The 26,365-nt window shown below is 39.7% G+C and overlaps 1 protein-coding gene across 1 annotated transcript in view; it reads right to left on the minus strand.

Annotated features, from left to right (window-relative positions):
• The window catches only part of MNAT1 (MNAT1 component of CDK activating kinase), a 126,593-nt gene that overhangs the window by 45,963 nt on the left and 54,265 nt on the right, over window positions 1-26,365 (minus strand). The window contains exon 6 of the mRNA XM_049828301.1: window positions 21,970-22,095. Within this exon, the coding sequence (XP_049684258.1) occupies window positions 21,970-22,095 (126 nt within the window). The remainder of the gene's footprint in view (window positions 1-21,969; window positions 22,096-26,365) is intronic.

Raw genomic sequence — 26,365 nt, forward strand, 5'->3', positions numbered from 1 at the left:
TCGACAGGGCTCAACATGACCCTTCTCAGGGTACAACCACAGGTTCTTCCCATTTCTTAGAGACAACCTTTCACTACAGGTGACTCAAAGTCGATGTTCTCTTCAGTTTGTTACGCCAATTCCCAATGTGCTATGTTAGTAATACAGCATTAAGCAGAATTAAGGAAACTTTTACTGCATCTCTACCATCAGACTTCTGGAGCGTTGATCGTTTTGATTTGGCTATCAACAAAGCACAAGCTCTGCAGTAGCCAGTCTAATTACAGGATTAAAAGCTTTAATGTTGTTTTAAATACCCACATTAAGGGCCTAATTTTTCAAGGGATGTGAAGTAGAAATCAATTTGACAAATGCCACTTTATGTATCATGATAAGAGAGGGACAGACAGACCAGCGGAGGTCAGAGCACAGCAATAGCCGCTCATCGCTCACTGACCAGCGACAATTGTTTCAGTCTTGGTACAGCTGAGAAACTCTGTGTGTGTGTGAAAGTCAGACATATTCCCTATTTTACTGAGCATACAGCCTAGACCCAGATAAATGTTGATAAAGATGCAGAACATCACATTCAGCACGGCTTATGTCTGCCTGATAAAGAGAAGAAATAAAGTGAGATTCCTTGAATAGCTAGATTTTAAGGAGGTACTGCTAAAGGTTGATAAAGGTCTGGCAAAAGAAAGCAGGGAAGTTTTTATGGCAATGGGGACCAAAAAAAAGGAATAAAATATGAAGAAAAGGACAATAAAGGCAGATGAAAGGAAAAGCATGAATAGAATAGGAAAAACAGGAAGAGAGAACAGCAGAGTCAATTATTAGAAACAGGCAAAAAGATTCAAAGGAGGAATTTAGAAAAACTGAAGTTTAAAGTAAAAAAATTAAGAAACTGTCATTCAGGCATCAGCAGTACGTCATACTTCTTCACAATATTTGTGGACTGCATTTACTACAAATTTTAAATGAAAACTGAAACCTGTTGGCAATATATTTACAAATTACTACTCAACATAAAGTGGAAAGTAGTTTATTTCTAGCCTTTTTTTCCTCATTTGCATGCAGAGCACACAAATAGACATTAGCCAATTATTTTGGGGACAAGAAGAGACACACTGCAAACATAACACACAGTTCATGGCACTGCTTTGAAAATGCACGTTAATTTTGTCACACTAAACAAACAAAAAAACTCCCTGGGGCAGAAGCAACTGCATTTTAATCTGCAGAAAACATACTCTTTTGTCCTTCCAGAGACTTTTAGTTTCTTACTGTGCAAGTTTCCATCTATGTTTAAGTGGGTATATCAAAATGATACTTAAATCTGAACCACAGACACACGACAGCTTTTAAAGTTGTGTATACTTCCAACAACACCTCAATTTTAGCAGTACTTTGGACAGGATTCACAGAACTTCACAGGATCAGAAAGTCTATTTGTAAGCCTTGGCTGATCCTGAGAGTGTTGCAGAAAGAGTCCCTCCACATACCCAAGAACTACCATTGCCTACTGCATTGCTCTGGTTTCAGTGACTATGGCTTTTTAACTCCATGAAGCACAATAACCAGAAACATCTAAGGCATCTTTAGTACAAAGAAAAAGGAATGGTTCCTGCCATGAAAAATCTACAATCTCACTTCAAGAAAATAGAAGCTGGTAGCAAAACAGTGGTACAACCACACAGTAATTTCACTTAGTCCTATTTATCTATTTATAAAATAAAGAGATGCCTCATCTGTTCTACCTTGTTCACTGGCTCCTTTGTCAACCCTTTTGCTAAAACGCTTCTATTCAAATAAAAAAAAAGCAAGTGTCACCACAGATTCTGAAAGAGGAGACTGCTGGTGAAAGCAACTGCAGCACAAACATCAGATTTTGAGCAAGAGAGAAGCTGCCTGAGTACTTCCTGCTATAGGCTTATAACAAGACAGTTTTGCCTTAAAAAACAGCTTCCATTGTAGAAAGTAAGATTACTATATGCTCTCACATATGCACTGGATGAACCCACACCAGCAGAATGCCCTGAAATGTAATAATATACAACATGGGGGAAGAAATCACTCAAATGCAGCGTGCTGAAGATCGGGGCTTATACTGACATCGCATGCCATAGCTACTTACTGCTTCTTGGGAAACAACACAAACAAGCTGTAATCCAAGAAAAAGGAAGCCCAAAGAACAAGTATTAAGAACATTTGTTAATCAAAGGACTAAACATATAGGAAGGTTTTCATTTCTTTGACTTTCATATATTATTTCCATACAGTAAAATATGTACTAAGCACTCCACAGATGATGCAAATGTCTTACCCTGGCTCAGGGCAGCTGCTGCTCTGAGAAACAAACCACAATGAGCTGATCATTTGAATTCCCTTAAAACTCATAATATTGCACCAAATAAAGCAGAGTGTACTATACAGTTTAACAAGCCATGCCTAACATCTTTGTGCACTTAAAAACCATAATTTAATTAACTTTACCTGTAAGCTTGCGGAGAGCATGAGGGAGAAAAAAAATGAAAATACAAACTCATATTCTCCTCAAGTCTGAAAATAGTTCAGGGTCCAAACCCCTATACAAGATGTAATAAAAATAGTTTGGTTTCTGGTAGCAATAACAAAAATGAGGGCAAGATTAATTCTTACACTTTTACGGCAAACAATCTAAAGCAGATGTTCGAGAATAAAAGCGAGATGTCAAAGTAGTTAATAAGTGCTTTTCAAAAGCAAATACAACAAGACAACTTGCAGCTTTATGTGCTTATATAAAACGCTAAATCATCTCAGTCAGCTTCCACCCTTAGCCCTTCTCTATTCTATGAAGCTTCACAATTAGCAAAAAAGTTATATTCAAGTCTAAACTACCACAGAACAGTGTCTCCTGAACGAAAGCACATGCAAGTGGGTTTTGCTGATTAGAGATCAGCTGCTGAATCTGGGCCCTTAAGAACAGAAATACATTTCCATGGTTTGAATATCCAGGATCTCTGGAATAAAGTCCCAATCTTCAAGAGACAGAGCATATTTTAAAGATATCTAAAAAAAGTTCAGACTGTATTTACATTTCCGCTAGAATACTGCAGTTTTAAGACAGAGATCAAACTTCACATTATAAGGTCAAAACCAACATAAGCATTCCTTAGAATCAGACTTCAAATAGATATTTGAAGTTATCCACACTTTCTTGTTTGCGAGTTCAAAGAATTGCTGATCATAAAGCAAACCTGAAGATATTAAATCTTCTGAGTACAAATTTCACAAGAGACAATGTGTGCATGCAGGAGAATTGAGTCCGTTTAATATGGCAAAAGTTTGTAGAAGGTAACCATAAGCACACCCTTTCCAAATGAAACTAGCTTTTATTGTGAACGCAAAAGACACCGTGTTAACTTAAAGCACCGTTCACTTAGATGTGCTTTCCAAAAGGCCTTAAGCAGGATTATACTGATTTAAATAAAGTAAATTAGGCAAGTCTTTGCACTCGAGCTTCCCACACAAATAGGATTTGCCAAGCCTTTTGAGTCTAATCAGTGGTACAATCATACAGGTACACAAGAGACTGACTCAGCACGCGCGCGCGCACACACACACACACTTCTAGACTCACCAGCGAGAGCTGATTTTTGTCTGACCACAGAGAATTACCTCCTAAGCCGACCAGTCCAAGTCTCCATCTACCTGGAAGCCATCCATCCAGCAACACTGGGCTACTGTGCATCGCCGTTCCACTTCATTACATGAAACACAAACCCCGTTGCTACAGGCATTGGGTAACTGATACTGTATCACTGAAGTCAATGGTAGCAAATCAGAAACTCTAGAGTATATATGAATAATAATAGGTTTTTGTGTTTCCTTTCCCAAGTGCTGACGGTTTGGAAGGGTATTTCCCCCACCACCACTGCTGGACTATAACCACATTAATTTCATCGTGCCAAGGCAAGCTGTTCAAGAAGCTTTCGCAGCACGTTTGGCTTAATAATCCAGGGTGGGGTTTGGGGGTTTTGTTTTGAACTGTCCAAGATTTGACAAGAAAAAGAAAATGAAGGTAATATGTGTAACTGTCAGGAAAATTACATTTACAGCAAAAGATGGCAAGGCCGTATCTAAAAGCTTTAACGAACAACCAAGTCCTTTAAATGACCAGCCGCCTAAATAACTTTGTCCTATTTCTGGGCATAAACTTTTATCAACTGGTAATATAGTGAGAAAACCAGGTTTTCTCCTTTGGTTTCACATTAATCTTGGGTCACAGTTAAAACACGACACTGCATCAACTTTCCTCTCCCCCATTTCCTTTTCACAGCCGTTGCTGTGTCGGCTGAAGCATTCATTCCTAGGATTGAGCATTGATAGCCAGCGTGTCTAAAAGAGCTACAAGGAAAAAAAGCCTGCCAAAGCCTAAAAGTAGCTCACCTTCGAAACCACCTAACCCCCAGCCTCAGCTCCTCCAGCAGCTATGCCAGTCTGCTCCAGGGCATTAGCAGAAGTAGGGAGCTGCAGTGACTCTCTGCTGCTAACGAGTCAAGGAAATTCAGACTTTGTTTAACCTTTCATATCTTAGATTTAGACCAATACTAAAAGGCAACCCTCAAGAGCTACAAAGAGCACTCTAATTCATACCAGTAGTTGAGTCACAGCAAACCAGCAGCCCAGCCAGGATAATGCATCATTGAATATACCTACATTTGTTTCTGTAAGGGGCTACAGTTTGCTGTTAATTATTCACAATGCTTTGTAATCTACTTGGATGTGTATATTGTACATACACACAGCAGGTTTAGTTTTTAAAAAAATAACCAAGTCTCAGTAACTAGAGAGTTGATTGTAGTGCTGATTGCTGATAGTATTTAACAGATACTTTCTTTGAACATTTTGCAAGACCCTGTAATGCCCCAATCCTGTGCAGATTGACACACAGGATTCATCTAAAGGCATATCAAGCTAACAAAGCTACTTGCTATCAGGAAGCATTATTATACGCTTACTTGGAGCTCAGATCCAGATTCAGCTCAGAAAACTACAAATGATTCAGCTTTAGGCGCACAAAGAGCCTCACAAAGTCAAAGCAGCAGTCGCATACCGATTACTTTGTCTAAATTGTGGCCTACAAGTCCAGTCCAACAACGCCAAGCAAGCCTAAACCTGATTGCGTAAACTGAGACCATCCGCTTCGCTGCAATTACCTATGGCAATAAACACAATAGTCTAGGAAGCAGAGGCTTGCAGAAACAGGCCTCCAGAGGAAAAAAACAGCATCCTGACGACTCTGGTCTCTGCTCCTCGTCCTTCCACAGACCATTCCAACAGCTCAGGAGTCGAGCAGCTCACAACCAGGTATTAGACACCAGCGTCTGCTATCGCCTGGTCCACAGATCCGCCACGATACATCAATGGGCCCTAGGGACTGAAAGGCAACGAGGACAAGGTAACAGAGCCGACAGTTAAGCCAAGCGGAGTACATGCTTGCTTAATTTTAAAGCACATGCTTAAGGGTTTTCTGGGTCAAAGCCAGGATAATCCATATCTTATGAGATCAAGCACCTCTGCCCGTTTTAGATCAAAAATTTTACATGACTATTTCAGTGATACAATTAACTACTTCACAAGGGCAGACTTTTACTCAATACTCAGGACTCTATAGTAAGATGAATTTTTCAAGGCTAATCAAGTTGCATGGGCCATTTTTGAAGCAAAGACCCACTGGTATTGGTGTGAGTTTTCTTACTGATTTAAATGGATGCTTGACCATGCTGCTCTAAACAAAGGTGGGCATCAGGAGACTAATACAACAATATTAAGAATATTAAGTAGTATATAGGGCTTCCGAGTAATCTCTCTGGAGTATTTATTTATTACATAAATCATCTTAATTTTATTATCTGGGCCCCAATCCCATGGCCTACACAAATTGAGAAAATAGTCCCACTAGGAACTATGTGTAATGAGGTCCATTACTCATACCAAACAGATCAAGCACCCTTAGAAAGCTAATTTACAGAGAAAGTTTCCAAATTTCTCTAATCATATTTTCGAAACTTTAAAAGGAAGACAGTAAGCAATTATAAATCATGCAAATGTACATACTCAATAATCCGTATAATTTTAAAAAGTAGACTAGAATTCTAAGAAATGGCTTATAGCAACAGCCACTGAATTAATCATATTTACTTCAGCATCTTTTTCAAATAATTCCTATCTCAGCATTCAACAGTACCCTTGACTTTTGTCTTCCTAGTTAAAAACACTGCAAAAGACAAACCACAATCCTCTGTAAACTGATGTTCAGGGGCATCACTGTTTACTGATGGGTTGCACCTAATCACACCAAAACAATAAAAGAAAACTTGCTTTCCTTCCAAATGCATGTCAGATTTCTTTAATCTGTGCATTTACTAAACTGCATAAATAGAAAACTGGTGGTTTGATGCAATCAGCACAGTGCCATTTAAAGCATAGCACATCACAGCACTCTTAAGTCTTTTTGGAAATACCTCTGCTGCTCAGCAGCACTAGCTGTCCACCAGTTGCTGTTCCACATGCTATTGCCAATCAGCTGCATTTGCTGTAGCGCATTCCAAAGTTTACTAATTAATCTCTGCACTAAACCCCACTGATGGCTGGTTGCCATTTGAAATGATCATCATCTTTTATTTAAAGACATAGTGACCCTACGGTCAAAATCAGACCTTATTTGTAAAAAAAGGTGTGCCAAATTTCAGGTAATGAAATCCACTTCAATAACAATGAGAGGTGTTTTTTTTTTTAAACTGGACAGAGGCAATCGTTAATGGTTTGAGAGGGTGTCTGTATTAGACATACTAAGTTATTTCAATGGTAATTGTCAGGAATCGAGCAAACTCTTGCATTTTGACCTAGGAACTATATTCAACCGAGGGTATGAGATGCAAACTTCTGGAAGAGGGACCATTCATTTCTTGCAAAACAGCATACATGCTTTGAAGTCATGTGTTTTAACGATTCCAGCTTATTGCTACATTTCATATGAGGTTTTAAATATTGATTTCACCCAGTCCAACCTCTCACACCATTGTTACAGGCTGCTCTCATTCAGCGGTGCATACTGGCTCCGTGACCTTCACAATGACCTCTACAAAAGCAGTTGTGCATTTTACTGTGGTGTAAATCCTCACAGACAAGTCGAACCTGTTCTTTTTGGCATCCAGCCCTTTAGATGAATACTCTGTGGAGATTTATTATGAAAGGGGAATGAAGGGGCATTATTGCACAACATTCATCCCTCGCATACGGCTAAGTTCCATCTCTTACAACTTCTGAAGGCTTTTAAATAAACAGATCTTCTTAATTACACAAATCGTTCTTGCTTCTCACCAATTTTCTGTAATTAAAATACACTGTTGTTTACGAAAAGGTAGACATGCCCAGGAAAAAAGCATGTGTGTGAAGGTGTTTTATATTATTATTAATAAGTAATATTCATACTTCCTGTTACTATACACGAGGGATTAGTGTTTCCTAGCACAACATTCACTTACAACACTGAAGTATTATTCCACATTGTAGCAACACACACTGCCCTAAAAGGGTCCATTAATTATTTTTGTAATGCCATGAAATTGCTGCAGGATATTAGACTGTCTCTATAAGAAACACACTCCTATGGTAAAATGATGAATGACAAAGTCTGCAGGTTTTTAATTAGATTTCAGAACAGTAAGAATGTATTTACAAGGTTATTTTCCATGGCCTTAGCTTAATACTTTGCTTGCCCTTATGCAAATAGTAGAAAAAAAAAAATCAAGATTAATTGAATCAAAAAATATAAAAGCATAAAAGAATTGTGAAAGGGGCAGATTTTATAAATTCAGTGAATCTGCCAAAGTGGTCAGAGTAGTAACCCTATCATTCACATTAGCCACATTCCTTCAGGATTTCTAATTGATCCTTCAGCAAAACATGCCCTGCCAGGAAAGGTGGGGAAGCCAAAACAAAAAAACACCCAAAGTTGCATTGATACTCCAGTCCAAAAATCTTGTTCAAACTGGCTTTATCTGATAGTTGCTCGGTATTAACCAGAAACGACGCATTTTGAGTGAAGCAAATATTCCCTCATCTAAATCTCTGAATTCCCCTAAAAAGCTCCCTCCCCCCAATGTCAGCTGTCATGGACAATTGACAATGCACACACACATACCTCTGACTGCAAAAATAAAGAACTGCTGTGTGTGTCTCTCCCTGTCACCCACAGGCAATGCCAGGTATGGGTTGTCTCTCCCCTTCCTAAGTGTATCAGCTCGTCATTCCTTAGCTTTCCTGCTCCTCCTTTTCTGCTAGCAAAATCAAAGACAACAGAGTGCACAATAGCAAAAACTTCCCCATACAAAAATATCAGAAACTACACTCTCCTCCCACCTTTCCCAGGTCCATACTGCACTTCCACAGCTCCAGAGCTGCAGACAGATATTTCCCCAAACAGAATATGCAGCAGTGGTTTTTCCAATCTAAAAATCAATTCCCACCTGTAGGTCCAACCGTTACCTCCAGCACAGCCCACTCCTTCATTTCCAAGAGATGGAGCTGAAGATAATAGGTCATGTAGTGTTGTATTTAACAACAAAGATAAAGTATCCTGAGTTCTAGAGGGGGTTTCTTCCTACAGAAGAAATTTCACATTCTTAAAAGTTGCAGTTATGTACTTTGCCTGTTCATAAATAAAAATAAACTAAATAAAAATTAATTAGAAGTGCAGCCACATTTATACTTTGTTATTCACGACAAACAAAACTCAGATACCACCAATATTTTATTCAGGGTCCTTTTTTAAAAAAAATTCCAAAGGTTTTCCATTAGGTGATAAACAGACTTAATGCCAAAGTTATAGCTGGCATCTCAGCTACAGCTGAAGCTAGTTACACAGAGTTTAAAAGCAACCAACAGTTAAGTGGGTACAGCACTCTTCACGAATATTTGTTACTTTAAAAGTGCCACATCTGTTTAATTTTGTATTTCAAATTCACTTAACTAACCAGACGCAACAGGTTAAAAATTAGCATAAAGCAGATGCTGTACACAACACTATCAATGAAACTAAAGTGATAAAACATTAAGCTTTAGAATAAACTGCACCGGGGGGGGGGGGGGGGGGGGCGGGGCGCACGCTACCCCTATTCCAAACAGATTTTAGAGAAATTCTCTTGGCCTAATCCTTTCTAGGCTTCAGATCCCACATAAGTTCAAATGGGAATTCAAGCTCAAGGCATCATGCCCCGAAGAAGCAGATGAAGGTGAATAAGTGAGAACTGAATGGGTGAAGATGAAGGAAGCATGACGTTCCCATTGCAATCCCCTCTACATCCTCCCATCAGCTCTCAAGCCAAGCCCTCTTCCTCTGCCCCCCACCAACGAAAAACCCTAATCATGTTTTATGGGGAACAACCACAAAGGGGAATCCTTGGTGTGCAGGCACAGCCAAGATAGCGCCAACAGAGCTTGAGCACGGGGATCTAGACGTCAAAGCTCTATGCCAAGATCTCCTCTGTCAAGCAGACAACACTGAAGCCCTTCAACTCTATCCATGTTAGAGTTTGTGTGTAGCTGGTGGAAAATCCAACAACAAAACTCCCCAAGTTATACCTTTTCTGAACTTGTAGTCATGATCTGGCTCAAATCCCACTCCAAATGCAAGTGGAGAAAATGTTGCCACTCCCAGTTTCACTACCATCATGCTCTTACAGAAACTGCCACTTTTTGGAAAGGCAGAAAATTCGTCAAATATTTACTAATCAGTTATTCAAACTTTGCTCATCTGAACTCAAAGGGTCTATCACAGGGAGGCACTGCAAGCTGGACATCTTTATATATAGTCTTGGATGCGTGTGGCTTTATTTTTTTTTTATGCTAGCCATGTACACATGCCCACAGGTACACAAACACAGGCAGCCCTAAGCCCCGGTGCCAAAGACTGCCTAATGATGGTGAGGATCAGATGCCTACATTGATCCCTTTTAGATCTGTCAGCACGTCTACACGGCACAGACCAGCAGCTCTTGTTTACTTGAGCACTGGCTCTGAAAGTCTTGCAGAGGATCACATTTCTGTGATTCTCTTTCTATGCTTTGGATAAGAGAGCAGTGCTCCATTTATTTATGCGCCTCTTTCAAGAAATGAAACAGGAGAATGGACCTCAGACCTAAAAATATATGCTGCTTTCCCCCTGTGCACAGCCCTCAGTTTTAAATTGTTCCTCCCTTCAACCTACTTACCTTTCCCCTATCTTCCAGTTCCACACACACCGCCGTTAAATGTACTGTCTCCTGCAGGATCTACCTCACTATCCCAGAATAATACAAGAATCATTATTCTTGCACAAAGCCATCATTTAATTCTTTACTAATCATTGCAAATGTTGCAAGTTCCAGTTTCCTGGCCCCCATCCAGCTAATTTAGATAGATGGTTCCACATGTGCTCTCTGTCCTTCCATTTCCTGCCTGTACCACCACACACATTTGTTTAAGTGAGTCAAAGCAGGTTTCCCTGTAGTCACAATATTCTTATGTATTTTATATTTTTAAAGAGCAGCCTGCATAAAATAAAACCTATTACCATGCTATTATCTGCTTTGCAAGAAACGGAGGATTTTACTGCTCTGTCACACTTTCTGCTGAACTATAAGGCATGTCACAAACTACACCTGAGCCTTGCGTTTCCCCACAATACGAGTTACCTGTGTAGCGACTATGTTCAGGCAAAGCAGAACAATAAACTAAAATAGTCAATTCTCCACTTTGATATTATCCGTTATCCAGGTTTTATTTCTTAAAAAAAAAATAAAATTAAGAGGAATAAAGTCAAACTTTCAGAGACCAAGGCACGCATTTCTTCATGAGAATAATTTCTCTTTCATTAGTAGCCAATGCTGTCAATATTCCTTTCCAGTGACACCTTGACTGACACACTAAGTCCAGACTAGGTATATATGGGGAAATTCACCTTTTGATGTCCAATGCCTATTGCCTAAAACAATATTCCTTTCTCCCACCCTCTGCACCTGAACAAACATTCTTGAGGAAAACTACTTTTGAAGTCTCCTTGGTACAGAACATTATCTCTTTGATCCAAAATATCTTTTGCTGCAAGTACCCTAGCACAATATGAATGCATCTTGGATGAGTACTGACTATTGAAAACTAGGGCCCCCAACAGCTCCTTTCAAATACAGCTTTATTTTTAAATGTATTTTTAATTTACAAATGTGTTATTTTAAAGCTCAGAAGTTGACTCCTCTGAGACCCTGTAGCAAACATTCATTCATCTGCTGTGTTCACTTAGGCACAAGTTAAGGTGCAGAAAGGTGGTACCCATACACACACAGCATGGCCTCAATCAACACGCTGAAGATTTTCTCCTTGTAGGGAATTAATATATTAGTAAGGCTGGTGTACCTTGTAATAGAGATTAACGCAAAACAGAAGATGCTGTGGGAAGCAGAAGTCCTGCATGTACACCCCTGCCTACAGCCAGAACCCTTGTTAACAAGGTGTGGGGGGGTCACATTTGAAACCACCCAAGTGTCCACACACCATCCCCTGCTGTCCCCAGAGACCAGACTTCTTACACAAGAACTGATCCAGACAGATGAGTACCAGAACCCCCAATTCCCCAAATCCTTCTGTCCCAGAGCTCTCCTGTAATTCCCAATCCCATGCAGGAGCCCCTCCGCCCTTCTTCCTAGAAAGTCCCCTGTTCCACTCACTGCCACCTTTCTGCCAAACTCTGCCCCAAATCTCTCCCCTCAGAGCGACAGCCCCATGTCCCCCCATGTTCTCTCCAAAGCACCTCACATCCAAGGTCCCCTCCTCCTCCTCCATCCATCCATCCCACCCGCCGCCCCATGCTTCCCCATCCCCACGAGCCCTAACCCCGTGCTCCACCACGACACCACTGCTGCTGCCGCCAGCACTTGATACCAACTTCCCTGCCACGTTTCTTCCAGCAACTACCTCCCACTACGGCCATCCCTCTTGGCTCCTCTTGCATGACTTTTCAAGTCTGGCAAGAATTTCAGAAAAGCCAGATGTAGGTTGCATTTACCCAAAATTTGTCTGAAGAAGGCCCTGAGAACAGGCAAGGAAGAAAATAGAGGCATATGGGAGATCTTTTGTGTTGCAAGGTCAATACATGCTACAACATCGACAAATAGACTGTAGTTCATTAGAGAATGGAATAACCAGGAATAAAACTAGTCTGTGAGATAAGCCTGCGCACATGTGCCTAACAGACAAGTCTCTCAAAATCAGACAAACAGACACAACCCAACTGACTGCTGACTCAGAGGAATCCGTGAAGCTATTAGCCCAGCTCTGTCATTCCAGGTCACCAGCCTTTCTCCAGGTATGCTACAGAGAAGATGAAGGAATGACACAGAACCACTTTGATCAGCAGCAACAGAAGAAAGGATTAGACGAAAACATGTAGTGTTCTCACAAATGCAGAAAAGTGCTAAGAGAAAAGGATCATGGCAGAAAGATCACACATTCTTCTATGCAGACATATACAAATTCACTACTTTAGCTTGCCTAAATGGCTTCAAATCCTTCATTGCTTTTACTACAGTTCTTTAAATGTTCTTACTGCTGTCTTTTAAAGACTTTTCCTCTCTAAAGAGTCCTCTTCTCAGCTGATGAATGTCGTTTCACATCTAGTCTGTAGAGTGGAGACAGTCTATCAACCATTTGCAGAAGAAATCAATGCTTTTTTGTTAGGTAACGATTAAGGCATCTGACCCTATTTTTTTAAGATGTAAATTCTAAAATATTTAGTTCTGTGAAGTCCTCTTTACATAGGCATCTTCAAGTACATAAAAAGTTCCTACAAAGAGGCAGAGAACAACCTGCTTTTGGCACCTACCTAGGCAGAAAATGGACTTGCATTGGGTCAAAGAAACGCACGATTACTAAGTTTCCCCTAAAATGGAAAAGCAAGGGCAGTTACGTGCTACCAGAGGCTGCCCAGGAGACTGCACAGTCTCCATCTCCGGAGGTCTTTAAGAACGGGTTAGACAGGTACCTCTCATGAAGTACCCAGACTCTGCCTCGCAACAGGGGGGAAGGACCCCATGACCTCTCGAGACCTCCCACCCAGCACTATGATTATACAATTCCACGAATACCTACTGCAATTTCGGCACCAAAGCGTCTCATTTTATTCATTTTTCTTCCTCAACTTAAAATTCCACCCTTACAGAGGAACTTTGTCTGCTCTCATTTTTTTATATCATCTCTATCAAGACATAATGACACTGCTTATACTCCCACTTTTAGACAAGCTATTTATTTCTGCTTCAGCCCAGCACTACTTTCTGGTATGTTTACTTTTAAACAGTGTATCAAGCAGCACTATTTAACAACTTTTCGCATTAAAAATGTGGTTCAATAACTTTGCATTGCTCATTTAGCACAAACTCTAACATTTATGATGTTTGCAACTCTTGGCCAAAGTATAGCATCAAAAGAGCATATATGCACTAAATTGTATCTTGTTAAAAAGAACAGCAGCACTGAAAAAAGTTATATTGGAACAATCTATAAATGTGTTTACATTATATGAATGATTTGCTGTTTCTTCACAAGGCATGTAGGAAGTCAGCACTTCTCAAATGTGTAAAGTATTTCCATGTGCTTAAAGCATGATCTTTCCAAAATAAACAATGATTGAGAAATTTTTTATTATTCTTTATTTCCCTGCCAGCTGTTTTTTTGGACTCTCCTCTCAGCCACCTTCTTTCTTTCAGTCAGATCTCTCCTTATTGCTCACAGTAACACCTACTCAAGCAATAGCGTATTCAGAGCTATATGACTCAGGAAGATCTCAGGCTGATTTAAACAGCATTTTCCTTAGATCACTTCACAACGTGTCTTTGTGCTATCGTAGCTAGTGGCAGGTCTGGCTGTTGCTTAGGATGGAATTTGGGCATCCTACATTAGGACCTAACACCCAGTTCCTGCTGCTCTGTCCCAGTGCCTGATCCCATACAGACAGGACGACAGATAACAGCCTGGCTGAACCCTTCCAGCAGCCTTCTCCCTACAAGTCTCGTCCTGTGCAGCACCTTTTCACGGGACCAAAACAACATGCTGCATGACATGCAGCTCTAAGTCTGAAATTTGATGGTAAAGAATCAGGCAAGCAAGCCCTTGGGCAACCGCATAAATCAAACAGGAGAATAAAAACCCAAACAAAAAAAAAAAATTTTAAAAAGAAAAAAGAACCCCCCCAAAAAACCCCAAACCCCGAGAACAGTGCCATTCCAAAAAGTGACAGCTAAAGAGTAGATGGGCTCCACTGCTGACTACAGCCACTTTACTAACAAGTACATTGGTCTTGCTGTTCGCTCCTGTACAATTAACAGTGTTGGCACTATTTCATTTACTAAATTCCAGTCATTACAGCTGTGCAAACTTATGGGCCTAATTTGTATTTATACTAATATGTGTATATAAACATATGCTGCTTTAGCCATGGAGCCTTAAAGCAAATGAACAAATATTTATTCTAACAGAGTAATATAAGAGAGTCCAACCATAAAACAGAATCAGGTCAAGCAGTTCTGATTATGTCTGTCCACCAAACAGCTTAATTTCAACTATGGCATCTTTCCTAAGGCATTCCAAACAGAAATCCTGGAAAGAGATACAGGGAGACATGGAACTGCATTTTCAAAATCCAGTCCCCTTTTCCAAGGCCAGCATTGTGTAAATGAGGGGAGAGGAAATAAATACTATCATTTACTTGGCCATTTTTTCCCCAAAAACATTTCTTACCTACATTAGGAAAAAAAAATTCATTAAGTCAACATAATGCGCTTAATGTTTATGCACTTTGATATAATAGTAATTACTTAGTAAGGCCAGAACCCAATTAAATGTTTTAGACTTCAGTCTGTGGGCTGGAGTGCACAGGAAGCGTTCCGATGATAGATCACTTAAATAAATTTTATCTGGCATACACTTCAAAACCAGAGTTAAAAAACTTTAAGCACAGTTCTGCATGTATGTGCTTGACTCTTAACAAAACATCTTTATTTAAATAGAGGGCTAGAGATTTAGTATGACAAATATATTTACTACTGCTAATCATTCTCCATCATGCTAGTCAGAAGTTGCAGGCATATTAAATCTCATAGGATTGTATATACAAGTGAGCAGTATGTGGATCACAGGACTCTAGATCACTGTTCAAACGCAGCATGTTAGCCCTAACCTGAATTCTATCATTCAGCATTTTTGGTGTCCCTTAGTTCATATATTTGAATTCCGTATCCATGTATTGTCAGAGATGGAGAACCAACAGCCGCAATTTCTTTTCCCTTTTTTCTTTTCAGAAATAGGTATGCTTCTCAGCAGATCAATGCAATGCTCATTGTTAAAAACAAGATAGTTATTGATGACAAAAATTCAAAGCTAAAGCAACATGCAATATATATTTCTTACTAGGAATCATGAGAAGGTGCTTAGCAACGGCAGAACCCCACTAGCAAAGTTGGTGTTACAGGGCTACATGCACCTGCTCTTCAAACATGCACCCCCTGTGAATCTCCACTCCAGGGAAGCTGCTTGGCCAGAACGCTGGTTCTCTGAGCACCTTCATCCAGCGACCCGCGAGGAAGCACTGCGACTCCCCTCTCACTGTCACTGCAAAGGGACTCTGCTTCACGGGACTGATGCCCAATCCTGTGTGTCTGAGCACTGAGCTGGGATACAGCCACCATGCACGCAGACACCAAGGCTGCAAGGGCAATGTAGCAGCCTCATAGTATAGATTCAGGCAGACTCCTGCTGGAGGTCTAGATAATGCTCAGTGCCCCTGAAAATTTTACCTTTATGTGCATGCTCTCTGAAACAAATACATCTATTCCGATCTATACACCTAAACACACTACTTCCTCTTGAAAATAAGGTGTTGTCATTTTGTTGTGATTCTAAACTATGAAGTGTTGTGAAAAGGGAAATATTCCACCCAGCTGCAAAAAAGAAATGTGTGTAGTATGAGTCAAATGAAGATTAAAAACAAAACACCAATCTCAAAGAAATCAATTCCATCTGAAGTGTTTCAGCCTGAAGATAGACCAGCTGAGCTAACAGCAAAGGCAGGCAATAGGCTGGCTTTATTTATTTATTAACTTTAGGCAAATACTAAAAGCACTTTAAAAAAAAGAAAAAACACACAACACAAACCACCAAACACACCACACCAAAACCAACAAACAAACCAACCAAACCAGAGCAGTAAGAATTGGCAAAGCAAGGCTGGAAGGCTGAAACGGTTCCCAGTCACACAGACAGGGTGGCAAAGCACCCTTGGGAGCTGCAGAGTAGTTGTAGTCTGAACATTAGTGCGACGTGCACTTCGCTTACCTCAGAGTACCTGGCATATGTCTAGGCAACTTTGAAGGAGCACAATTGATTAAAAAGGTATTTTGACAGACTTTTTTGCGTTTGGAACAGGATTTTGGATAATTGCTCCACAAGCTATAAAAGAAACAGACTGAAAAACAGGAGCAGCCGCTGAGCAGTTGTTTACACAGGAAGCAATATTGTAGGGAAACGCAATAACGAAGAACAGTTAATTTGACCTGAGCTGAGGAGGTCAATGTTTTAAAAGAAATAGCTCCACATAACATAAAATAAGAACGTTATTTCCCATTAGAATAATACTGCAAGTGTAACACTGCACAAAATCTATTCCCTAACACTTGTTATCCTCAGCTTAGTGGTAACGTGCATTCCTGAGGTGTCCTAGACATCCTGTGTCTGACGCAGATCCATTCCTCTGAAATACTGATTCAACCGCTCTCTCCTGCAAAAGAGAGCTGCTTCAGACTGCACATTGCTCTCCCCAGCATTCAGCTACTAACAGCCTGAAGGTACAGGAACTGGAATAAAATCCTGGTAATATTCAGACACATAGAAAGTGAAATGTAACATCGTTGCTGTGATTTGGACAGGGAAGCAGAAGCTGAAGCAGATATTTCACTCTTAATTCGCTGCCATTCAGGGGTGCTGCTGACAGGAGATGGAGCCTGGCGCAGCGGAAGAGACACGAGGTTAGGAATTTAGTAGGGCTGGATCCTATTCCTCCTTCCGCCACTGCTTTGCTGTCTAATCCTGGGCGAGTACATCCCCTCCGGGCATCTGGTTCCCCTCCCTCCCTGACACATCTATTTAAACTGCAAATTCAGAGGGGTAGCAACCATCTTGGTAATGACGAAGCATGTACAACACTCTACACTAATACTTCTATTAATAAATATTCCCACTGCTATTAAGTAATCAAACAAAAACCATGATAGAAATTGAACAGTCAATGATGCATTATATTAGTTCTCAGATATTTCGGTATGAAATGTAAAGAGGTAAACTCTCCCACGTGGTGGCAGGCCAGAGGACACTTATGCCCTTTTCCTGCGTATTTGGGCAATCCAATTAGAGGTAATTGAGTTTTTAACCACATGAAATTACTTCAAGAATACCATCACCATAGAGGCTGAATTTCCTGGGAGGCTGGGGAAAGGGAGCAAAGAAACATAAAACTGGAAGGAACAGAGAAGGGACAGGGTACCCAGCCTGAAATATGCTGAAGAGAGCATGCAGCTAAGCCAGTCTAAGGCATTCATATTTTTTACAAACATGTAAATAGCTGGGCCACAGAGTCAAAGATTTGCATGTTCCCAGTTCAGTGAATTAAAGAGGAGATAAATACATCCACACTTCTATGCGTTTTTAATTGCAATGGTAATGTAAAGCACAGATCTACAAGCACCAAAAGGCTTCTACAGTCCTGTAAACATCAGAGACGTTAAAAAAACCCCTAAATTACTGTAATGAAATTAATTCCTGCTGCATTTGCAAACTGCCATTCATGTGCAATGCATATGAGCACCTCTTTTACACATGAAAATTAGCTTCACATTAAAGCCACCTCCCAGCCAGAAATGGTCACTATATTCACCAAGAAACAGAAGAACGGTTCTATTGCCAGACCTTAGATTTGTTTTGCACACCCTGATAAGCCCTAGAAATACTAGGAATGTCATTCACCTCCAACAACCTTTGCTGGTTTTGACAGCTACTAAAATCTAAAGTACAAGCATTGACAGGAAATAGTACTTTTAGGACTACTGCAACAATTAAGATTGCTACAGTTTCTTTTGTAGCTTTACACTAATTTGAGATTAGATTTAATACTACTTTTAAATATTCAGATATGCTGAAAGCATATTTCTTAATATGATGAGCATGAAAAGCAGAAAACTCTGAAGTATTTTCTCCCCCCACCTACAGAGGGAAAGCAAATAGATTGATTAGGAAAGTATGTGTTGTGCACAGAAGATACAATTTACTGAAATAAAATTTAAAAGTTAATGAGCAGACTGCTAAGAAAAAAAAAAAACAGCCTTCACTTGAAAGGAGAAAAAAAAAACCAATTTAACGAAAGGAAAAGCGAAGGAGACCCTGTCCCCATGAACTAATTGTCTGTCTTGTTCTATAGGGGATGCTCTTGCTTAGCTTACAAGTGAAAGACACTCCCTCCTCCCCCTGAAAGCATAGGAACTCCACAGCACTAATATGACACCTTAAATGAGCCAACTTCCTTGAGCATTGTCCAGGAGACTAGAATGGGCATGCCTCTTAATTCAGAAACCGAGAAACATGTTCAATTATCAGTCAGGCTGAAGAACATCTCTGACCAAGACCATCCCAGGAAAAACACTCATGTTCAAGCTGAAAAAAACCATGGATTGCCACAACTGGCATATTTTATAGGCTTCATGTAAACACAAGCTCCACATTAGCCAGCATCTCAGCTAGCTCTATGTGGATTCCTTTCTTTTGAAACAAAATTAAGGAAAACACCCACCAGAAAAGGTCAATGGCCAAACTATTAGGAAAAAAAAAAAAAGCACAGGGGAAGAACTTACATAGTGATTCATTAAATGTGTGCTGCCGAAACCCTAACAGTGAGCATAAAACAGACTTTTCACAGAAACTATACTTAATTTGCAGAACTGTCGAGCCACACAGAGCATTAATTAGAATTGTATTTTTTAAGAAATTCTCAGTACTCCCCTAGAGCTACCCCCACCAATGCAAGTGGTGTGAACCCCATGGCTTAGAGAGGAACAAAGCTAAAGCAACTATCAAGAGTGCTGCCCTTGAGGGCAGGCCAACAAAAGCTCTACCTATTTCAAGTGTACACCTATGCAAAACAAATGGACTGAGCATCTCAGGTTTTTAGAAAAACATTCAACCCGGAAAACAAGCATGTCATAAGGTGAGTGCCCAGGTGGGAATTCACCTTACACTGTCAACCACGCCAAATCATGTACAATGAGCAGTACTGCTTTTTACAAAACTAACTCCGTTCTGAGCCAAACAACTTGCATTTGACTACAGTAACTTTCCAAGATACATCCCAGTCCTAATCTGGAAACATCAAGAACTAGAGATTTCATTGCATTCCAGAGTCAATTTTAACAGTGAGGTCAATTAACCAGTGGAACATCGTGAACTTTTGGTCTTACTTGTTCCTTCAGTTTCTATTTAGATCCTATTTGCTTAACTAAGGTTACTGGTTCTTGCTACATTTACTGTTGCACTGTTCAGATTTGGCATGTTCTGTGTTAAGGAGGTACTTATTGTAAATTGAGTCATGTATTAACCTTCCCTTACACTAGAGGCAGAACACAGCTTGAAGCACATCTTTCTGCCTTTGAATAGACCTTTGCAGCTCCTCTTTGCGTTCTTTCTGATTTTTGCATTCAAAACGCCGTCAGCAGAACTCTTCAGCCCATGAGTCTTCCCAATACTGCATTCAGACGGAAAAGTCCTTTCCTATGTATTGCTGTACTATGCACATACCCAAGGCCCTCCCACACACACATGCTGTGGCTAAGGGTCAAATTGGTTTACTTGCTTAGCTAAACTTCCAAATCCTCTTCGGAGTCTCTTACTTACTCTTCTATTTATCATTTTGAACTTAGCCATATTAAAACACATTTCATTCAAATGAGGCTAGCTTGTCAAAGTGGCCCTGTAAACTGCCAGCTTGCACGTCACCCATAGAAATTCAACATCTGCTTCCAAACACTGAACTGTGTCCTAGTAGAACACCCACGGAAATATTCCTATGCTGTGGTAACCAACAACTACTTGAGAAATGCAAGTTAGCCAGTTAATTCATTTATTGTGCAGAACCTCAATACTGTTATTATTGTATAATATAATTTCTATATAGTTCTAAAAAGCAATGTCATGTAATAACCAAATCGCGCACCCTATAAAGAAAATATGGAAACATTCCTCTTTCTCAACAAAAACCGTACTTTAATTGGTGTAAAATCTATTTTGCTTGATGTAATCTATTTTCCATAAACAGTAGTCAGCAACTTCAAATAGTCCTATCTTAACTTTATTGTTAACTGTACTTATTCCTAATTTTCTTTTTTAGTTGTTCTTTTTTTAATCTAGGACTAAGGTCAGGCAGGGTGAGGTTTTTGTTTGTGTGTCTGGGACTGAACAAAATATATTAGTTATCTACTCACACTTTCTGAACACTGCTAAAGTAACAATCAGTTACATGGAGTATCCCCTATTATTCCAAATGTTAAAATGTAAATGTCGTGATGCTAGAAATCTCCTCATCCAAGTCTTTCACCATTCCTGGTGAAGTTTACTTAGCATTGCAGATCTGAAATGTCCACTACCGCATACTGCATTTAATATTCATTTACAAATGCATTAGGAAGTACTTCCATTGTCCTCATCATGTAGCATAAGCTTGTCTTCTTGCTTTTCCCAGAAGAAAGGCCAACAGCTTTAAGAAATTCTGACAATATATTTTAACAGCAAGAAAAAGTACAGGCATTCAGTTAGAATAGTTTTTAAACAGAACAACAAACATTTTCTGTCCACTAGCTTTTCTACACAAATAGAAAACGTCTCATGAGTATCAATCTCCCCCAGACTCAGATTTTAAAAGAAAAAGGAAGAAGATATAGTTTATACTACAGGAAAACAAGAAAACAATCTGCACAACTTTGCAAAAGCTGACGCTACTTTTGGAAAGATAAGCTGCAAATCCTTCTACATTGTAAACCCTCTGGGGGATAATGAACACAGCACAGATATCCCTGATAAAATAAATTCATTAGCTGATGGGAGACTAGTTTGATGCAAAGGTTTTTGCTTTGCCAACTTCTTGGTTTGTTGAGGAGGGTAGAGAGTGCTGGTTATTTTCAAGACATCGTTTACCATTATCAATTCTAAAATACAAAGTCTAAAAAAGTGCAGAGATTTAAAATGAAACAAAACACGAAACCAGTAAGGTGCAAAGAAGACCAGTAACTCATGCTCCCACCCCTGAACCACCACCCCCAAAACTTCACATTTCATACACAGGCTGATGTGTACTTGTACCACGTCATGATAAAGGACAGGAACACTGACACATCTTTAGCTGTCACCATAGCAGTAACACACTTACAACAATACTTGTTGCTTCCTGCAGTCCAGTAACAATGAAAATAGCGTCCTTAACCACTCGGCATAATTTTCTAAATTGTCCGTCTCATACTCACAGATTATTCCAGTGCTTAATGTAATCTGAAGAAAGTGCAGCCTATTCTTGAACTTCCAAAATTTCAACTTCCAGAATTGGTACACAAATGAGACAAAAATAATTCAGGGACACTGCAACTTTGCAGGGAAAGAGGTATAGCTTGGTTTTTGACAACTATGTAATGAAAATATTTCATATATTCCAACCAGCAGAATGATGAAATTCTTCGATTAATTCCCAATTACTTATTTAATTGGAAGAGAACAGTCTATTTCATACAATATGCAACTCGGGCTTAAACAACCTCTAAATTTCATATGAGGAAATCCTCAGTCTTTTGAAAGGCATTAAAAAAAAAAAAAGAAACAAGCAAGTCTTACCATTTTGATGCCAGTGGAAAACGTGACTGGTTTGACAGGTTTGGGTTTTTCCAGTTGCATTTCTAGCTGAGTAGATCTGTCCTTATGCTGAGCTAAAAGCAGTGAAGCAGGAAGACTGGAGCTCTCCTGTAAACATGAGGAACAAATTTGAGTGCTAAACAAAACCAAATATTAATTAACACTGCATATTCTTCAAAAGTGCAAGCTGTGTCTGAAAGGCCATCACTAGGAGAGCAGTGTAGTGCTAAGTATCCTATGAGAAACAGTTTACAGAAAACGATCATTTTCAGTAATAAGAAAAAGCTGCAGCAACCCCATAAATCAGAGTAACCTGCAAACAACCATTTTTATAGAATCCACATTAAAGACAATATAACAGGCTCCTTATTCCAACTGGCCAATGCAACTGTATTTATTAACATAAAACAAAAATTAGAACTTAATCAGAGAAGGAATAATACCAAGTAGTATAACTTGGATCAGATGTTTATCTAAGACGCATTCTTTCTACCAATGAACTCAGACCAGTTTGAAATTGTTTCCCATTAGATTTCACCTGAGGCCGTTTGGAAATGATCCTTGCTCTGCTTTGCACAATGGCACTATTGTAAGTGCAACCAACAGCATATTTATTTTCTCCTTCACCAACTTATTTTTAGGGAAGCCAGCCAATTTAAAAAAAAAAAAAAATATAAAAAGTAGTAAAATGAATAGTTAAGCAAATGAACTACTTAAATTCTCAGAACAGAATGATTATTAACATACATATACGTAACTGCATTCTTGAGAGAGTCAGAAAATTATTGGCCAAGTAATTTTCTAGTAAACTAATGCAACTATCCACACGCACACCAAAAGCCTTGAGACTTCCTACATAGAATGACCATAAAGTTGAGAGCAGGGAAGTTCAGATGGATTCTTCCCAGACTGCTCTAGCACAGTATTTTACTCGTAAGGCCCTCAAACATCATGTATACTTCTGTTTCATGGGACCAAGCAAATACTGAACTATGAACCATATTTGTTACTCACAAAACCAAACAAAACTTTAACAAACTGGACTGTGATTTTTTACTTATTCAGTTCAGGGTAAGAAGTTGGAATTTTTTAATGCCGTGAGATGCCTTGCGGTTCATGGTAACCTACAGAAATCTTCTGAAGTGATCATGAAGAACAGTCATGTTGTACACTGACTTTTCATATCACTCTCCAGTCCTCTTTCCTCTCTATTTTTTTGTGACACTCCCTTTGTCTTATGACTAGATTGCAAGTGCTAAATGCAGAAAAATCTCAGCTGACAGAGCTGGTCCAGTCACAAATACAACTAAGGCATAGGATCCTACTCACATTTCTGTGATTAAATGGGAGGAGTGAAGAGGTTAAAAGCCTAAATTGTAATAATAAGAGATGCCTAATCTCTGTACAACTGGGAGAAAATCTGGACCATGAAAGCACTAGCTTACAGTCTGCATCTTCAAAGTGTTGTACATATCCGTAACCACCATGCAGCAGCATATGCTGCTAGCTGTCAGCAAAGTTTAAGGATGTTGGATTCTTTTAATCACCAGATTTAATATGCTGGGGGAGAAGGGAAGAGTGGGAAGCATTCTCTGGTTCATTTTGTCCTCTCATATTCCTTAAACGTTCATTGCATTTCTAGTACAATAACTAAAGGAAGCCAATTTTTGCACTAACTTCTCAAGAGTTCACACAATGACCGGTAACGAGATTACACAACTGTGGGAAACCCCCACCGTGCCAGAAAGCCGCCACGTCCGTGATTGTTTGTCCTTTCGAATAAGCACATAGCCCTTCTGTTAACTATTAACACACATGAAAGGTCCAATCCCGTGAGCACGTATCCATACTAGCAGTTTTCTGTATGGGAAAACAAACTGTCTAACAGTATGAACAAAGCTAGTTATATGCAAAAATTTCTAAAAGATTGGTCTCAAAAACCCTGAGGTTCTAATAAAAGTGTGGACACATGTCATCTTTAAGGCACTTTGCCCTCTGCTTGACTCCAAGCTATGCCACAGCCCAGGGAAAACCTGCCTCTCTGCCACATGCTGCAATGCCATTTTGCTCATGCCTGGGAAGTATGGGCTCTTAAAGAGGAGAGTGCCAGTCCCACAACACAGAAGACATCCAAGAGCAAATCTACAATCTCCTGTATGCAAGTGAGAGAGTTTATAGAGTAAATAAAGGAAGCGCTTTAATATTTTACTCAGCCCCAATTATCCAAGTCTAGAAGGTTAAAAATAAACCCAACACAAAATAAAACACACACACACCCCTCTTCCAATGATACATAAAATGCATTTGAGACTACAAGTCTAAATTACAACAAGGCATCGTGCTTTTAAAGTGAGAGGTTTTATTGTGAAAGAGGTCACTCAATGAAGGTAATATAAAATCTGCATAATTTAGTACTGGGAGGCAAAACAGGCAACAGCCTAGGCAAAGCACCAATAGCCTGCAGAGCCCAAGCTGCCCGCGATGCCTTGCTCACCTCTCCAGCAAGCGAACCTGCCCTTCCTTCCCCTCCCTGCTCCCAGCCGAGGACAGGTTCTTGGAGCCTCTGCCCCAGGTCCAGTCCTTTCTGCACGAGCCACGGCACTCGTCAGGCTGCCCAGGAACCAGAGCCTGCTGCGCGACATTTTAAATACCAAATGTTTCTGTGCCTTTTTCCCTCCTTCTGGATTATCTAAATTATAAGCTCTTTGAAGATGGGATGGTATTCTCATACACGTTTTTAAAAAACTGAGACCTTTACTCAATATGATAATACCATAAATAATACATACAAGAAACTGTGAATCTCCTCAGACATTAGGATTTAAGCACCAAAGGCAAAAACCCTCTTCTTGGAAGAGGAATGACCCCACATCTCTACCTGCACCTCACAAAAACAGTTGTCTTGGATATTCTCTTGCTGCCCAGTATGGGGGAGGAATCTTGACAAAAATGACCAAGACCCAGGTCACGTGGGCTGTAGGTTCCCAACACCAGGTGATGCGTCCAAAAGAGACAATTCAAAGCCAATGGGTGAAATGTCAGCTTCCCACCTTTCTCTACACTCACAATCCTGCAAGCCAGTAGTTTTGCCACTGGTATCACTGTAGCCGGAACTTAGTCCTTGTTGTTTTAGCACAGTACCAGCAACCACAGATGTAAGATTTTGGGGGAATTTTTTTTTTTTTTAATGTAACTCTTTACACTGCTACTGCTTATGCTTGGCTTTTGCTGCATTTCTCAATTAAGTTTGACTTATGACCAGCTTCATTTTCAGATTTGCAGCACAGCATTAGAGGGATTTCAGAGACCATAGGAAATGTTTATTTGTTTAACAACTGCTGGTTTTCCAGAGATTTTGTAAGTCATTATACAAATACTTCAGTGCTGGTTTTATAAACCTTTAGTATTACAAAACAAGTTTTGGGTCAAATTTAAGTTGACAGTGCCCCTTCATAAACAGAGACACAACTTAAAATCACCCAGTTTCCTTCCTCAGTCTTTAAAAATCACCTTTCTGTTGTTTTTAGAATATTAAGATATGTTTCAATAGCAATACGTATGCAATCACAGTAAAAACTACCTATTTTGGTCATGTTTTAAGGATTATTTATAACCATTTTTTCCGCAAGCCATCTGGTGAAGTAGGTTTCCAGTAAAACCCACTGCTGTGTAAAAAAAAAAAACCAAAAAAACTAACCCCCACATGCACCCCACCACTGGTCTCTAGTAACTTTAGAGTATATTTTAGAACAGGATTGAAGTAAGTCAGAAATCAGTTCAAAATCCCTATTCTGAGCCATTAAATTCAAGTTCATAATGGAGTTTTTATTAATTGATCCACTACTCAAACTATTCCCAATTGTGTGGATTGTAAGCACTTTGACCTTTAAAGTGAAAAAAAACTGCTGGATGCAAAGTTACAGACTTGAGAGATTTTCAAAGAACCTTTCTGCTCATCTCTGCTTTTGTCCACAAAAAATGAACACCAGCTTCTTTCAGCAAAACCAATGACGGGTTGCCAGTACTCCTGGCTTAGAAAAAGGTAGCTCTTCGGGAGGCCATGAAACTCCTAAATTGCATACTGATGCTCTCTCTTCATGTCAGTGCCTTCTGCCGTGGTTTGACGAGGAACTCTACCAGGAAAAGTAGAAAAGCATCTGTATCTTGAATAAGAACTGAGAATACAAAGCGGGAATCAAGCCTATATTAACGTGAGACAAATTGAAATGAGAGAAATTCTGATTTACATCTGCCAAGTAGCTTTAAGCCACACTGACACAGCTGCACACATGTATGCATGCATACATATGTCTCCTTTTTTCTGATTTCCTGCAGGGTTACACACAGACCATTCTCATGGGTGTTAGAGCATGTGAAT

Source organism: Accipiter gentilis, chromosome 25 (genome assembly GCF_929443795.1).
Source record: "Accipiter gentilis chromosome 25, bAccGen1.1, whole genome shotgun sequence".
In the NCBI taxonomy this organism is placed as follows: domain Eukaryota; kingdom Metazoa; phylum Chordata; class Aves; order Accipitriformes; family Accipitridae; genus Astur; species Astur gentilis.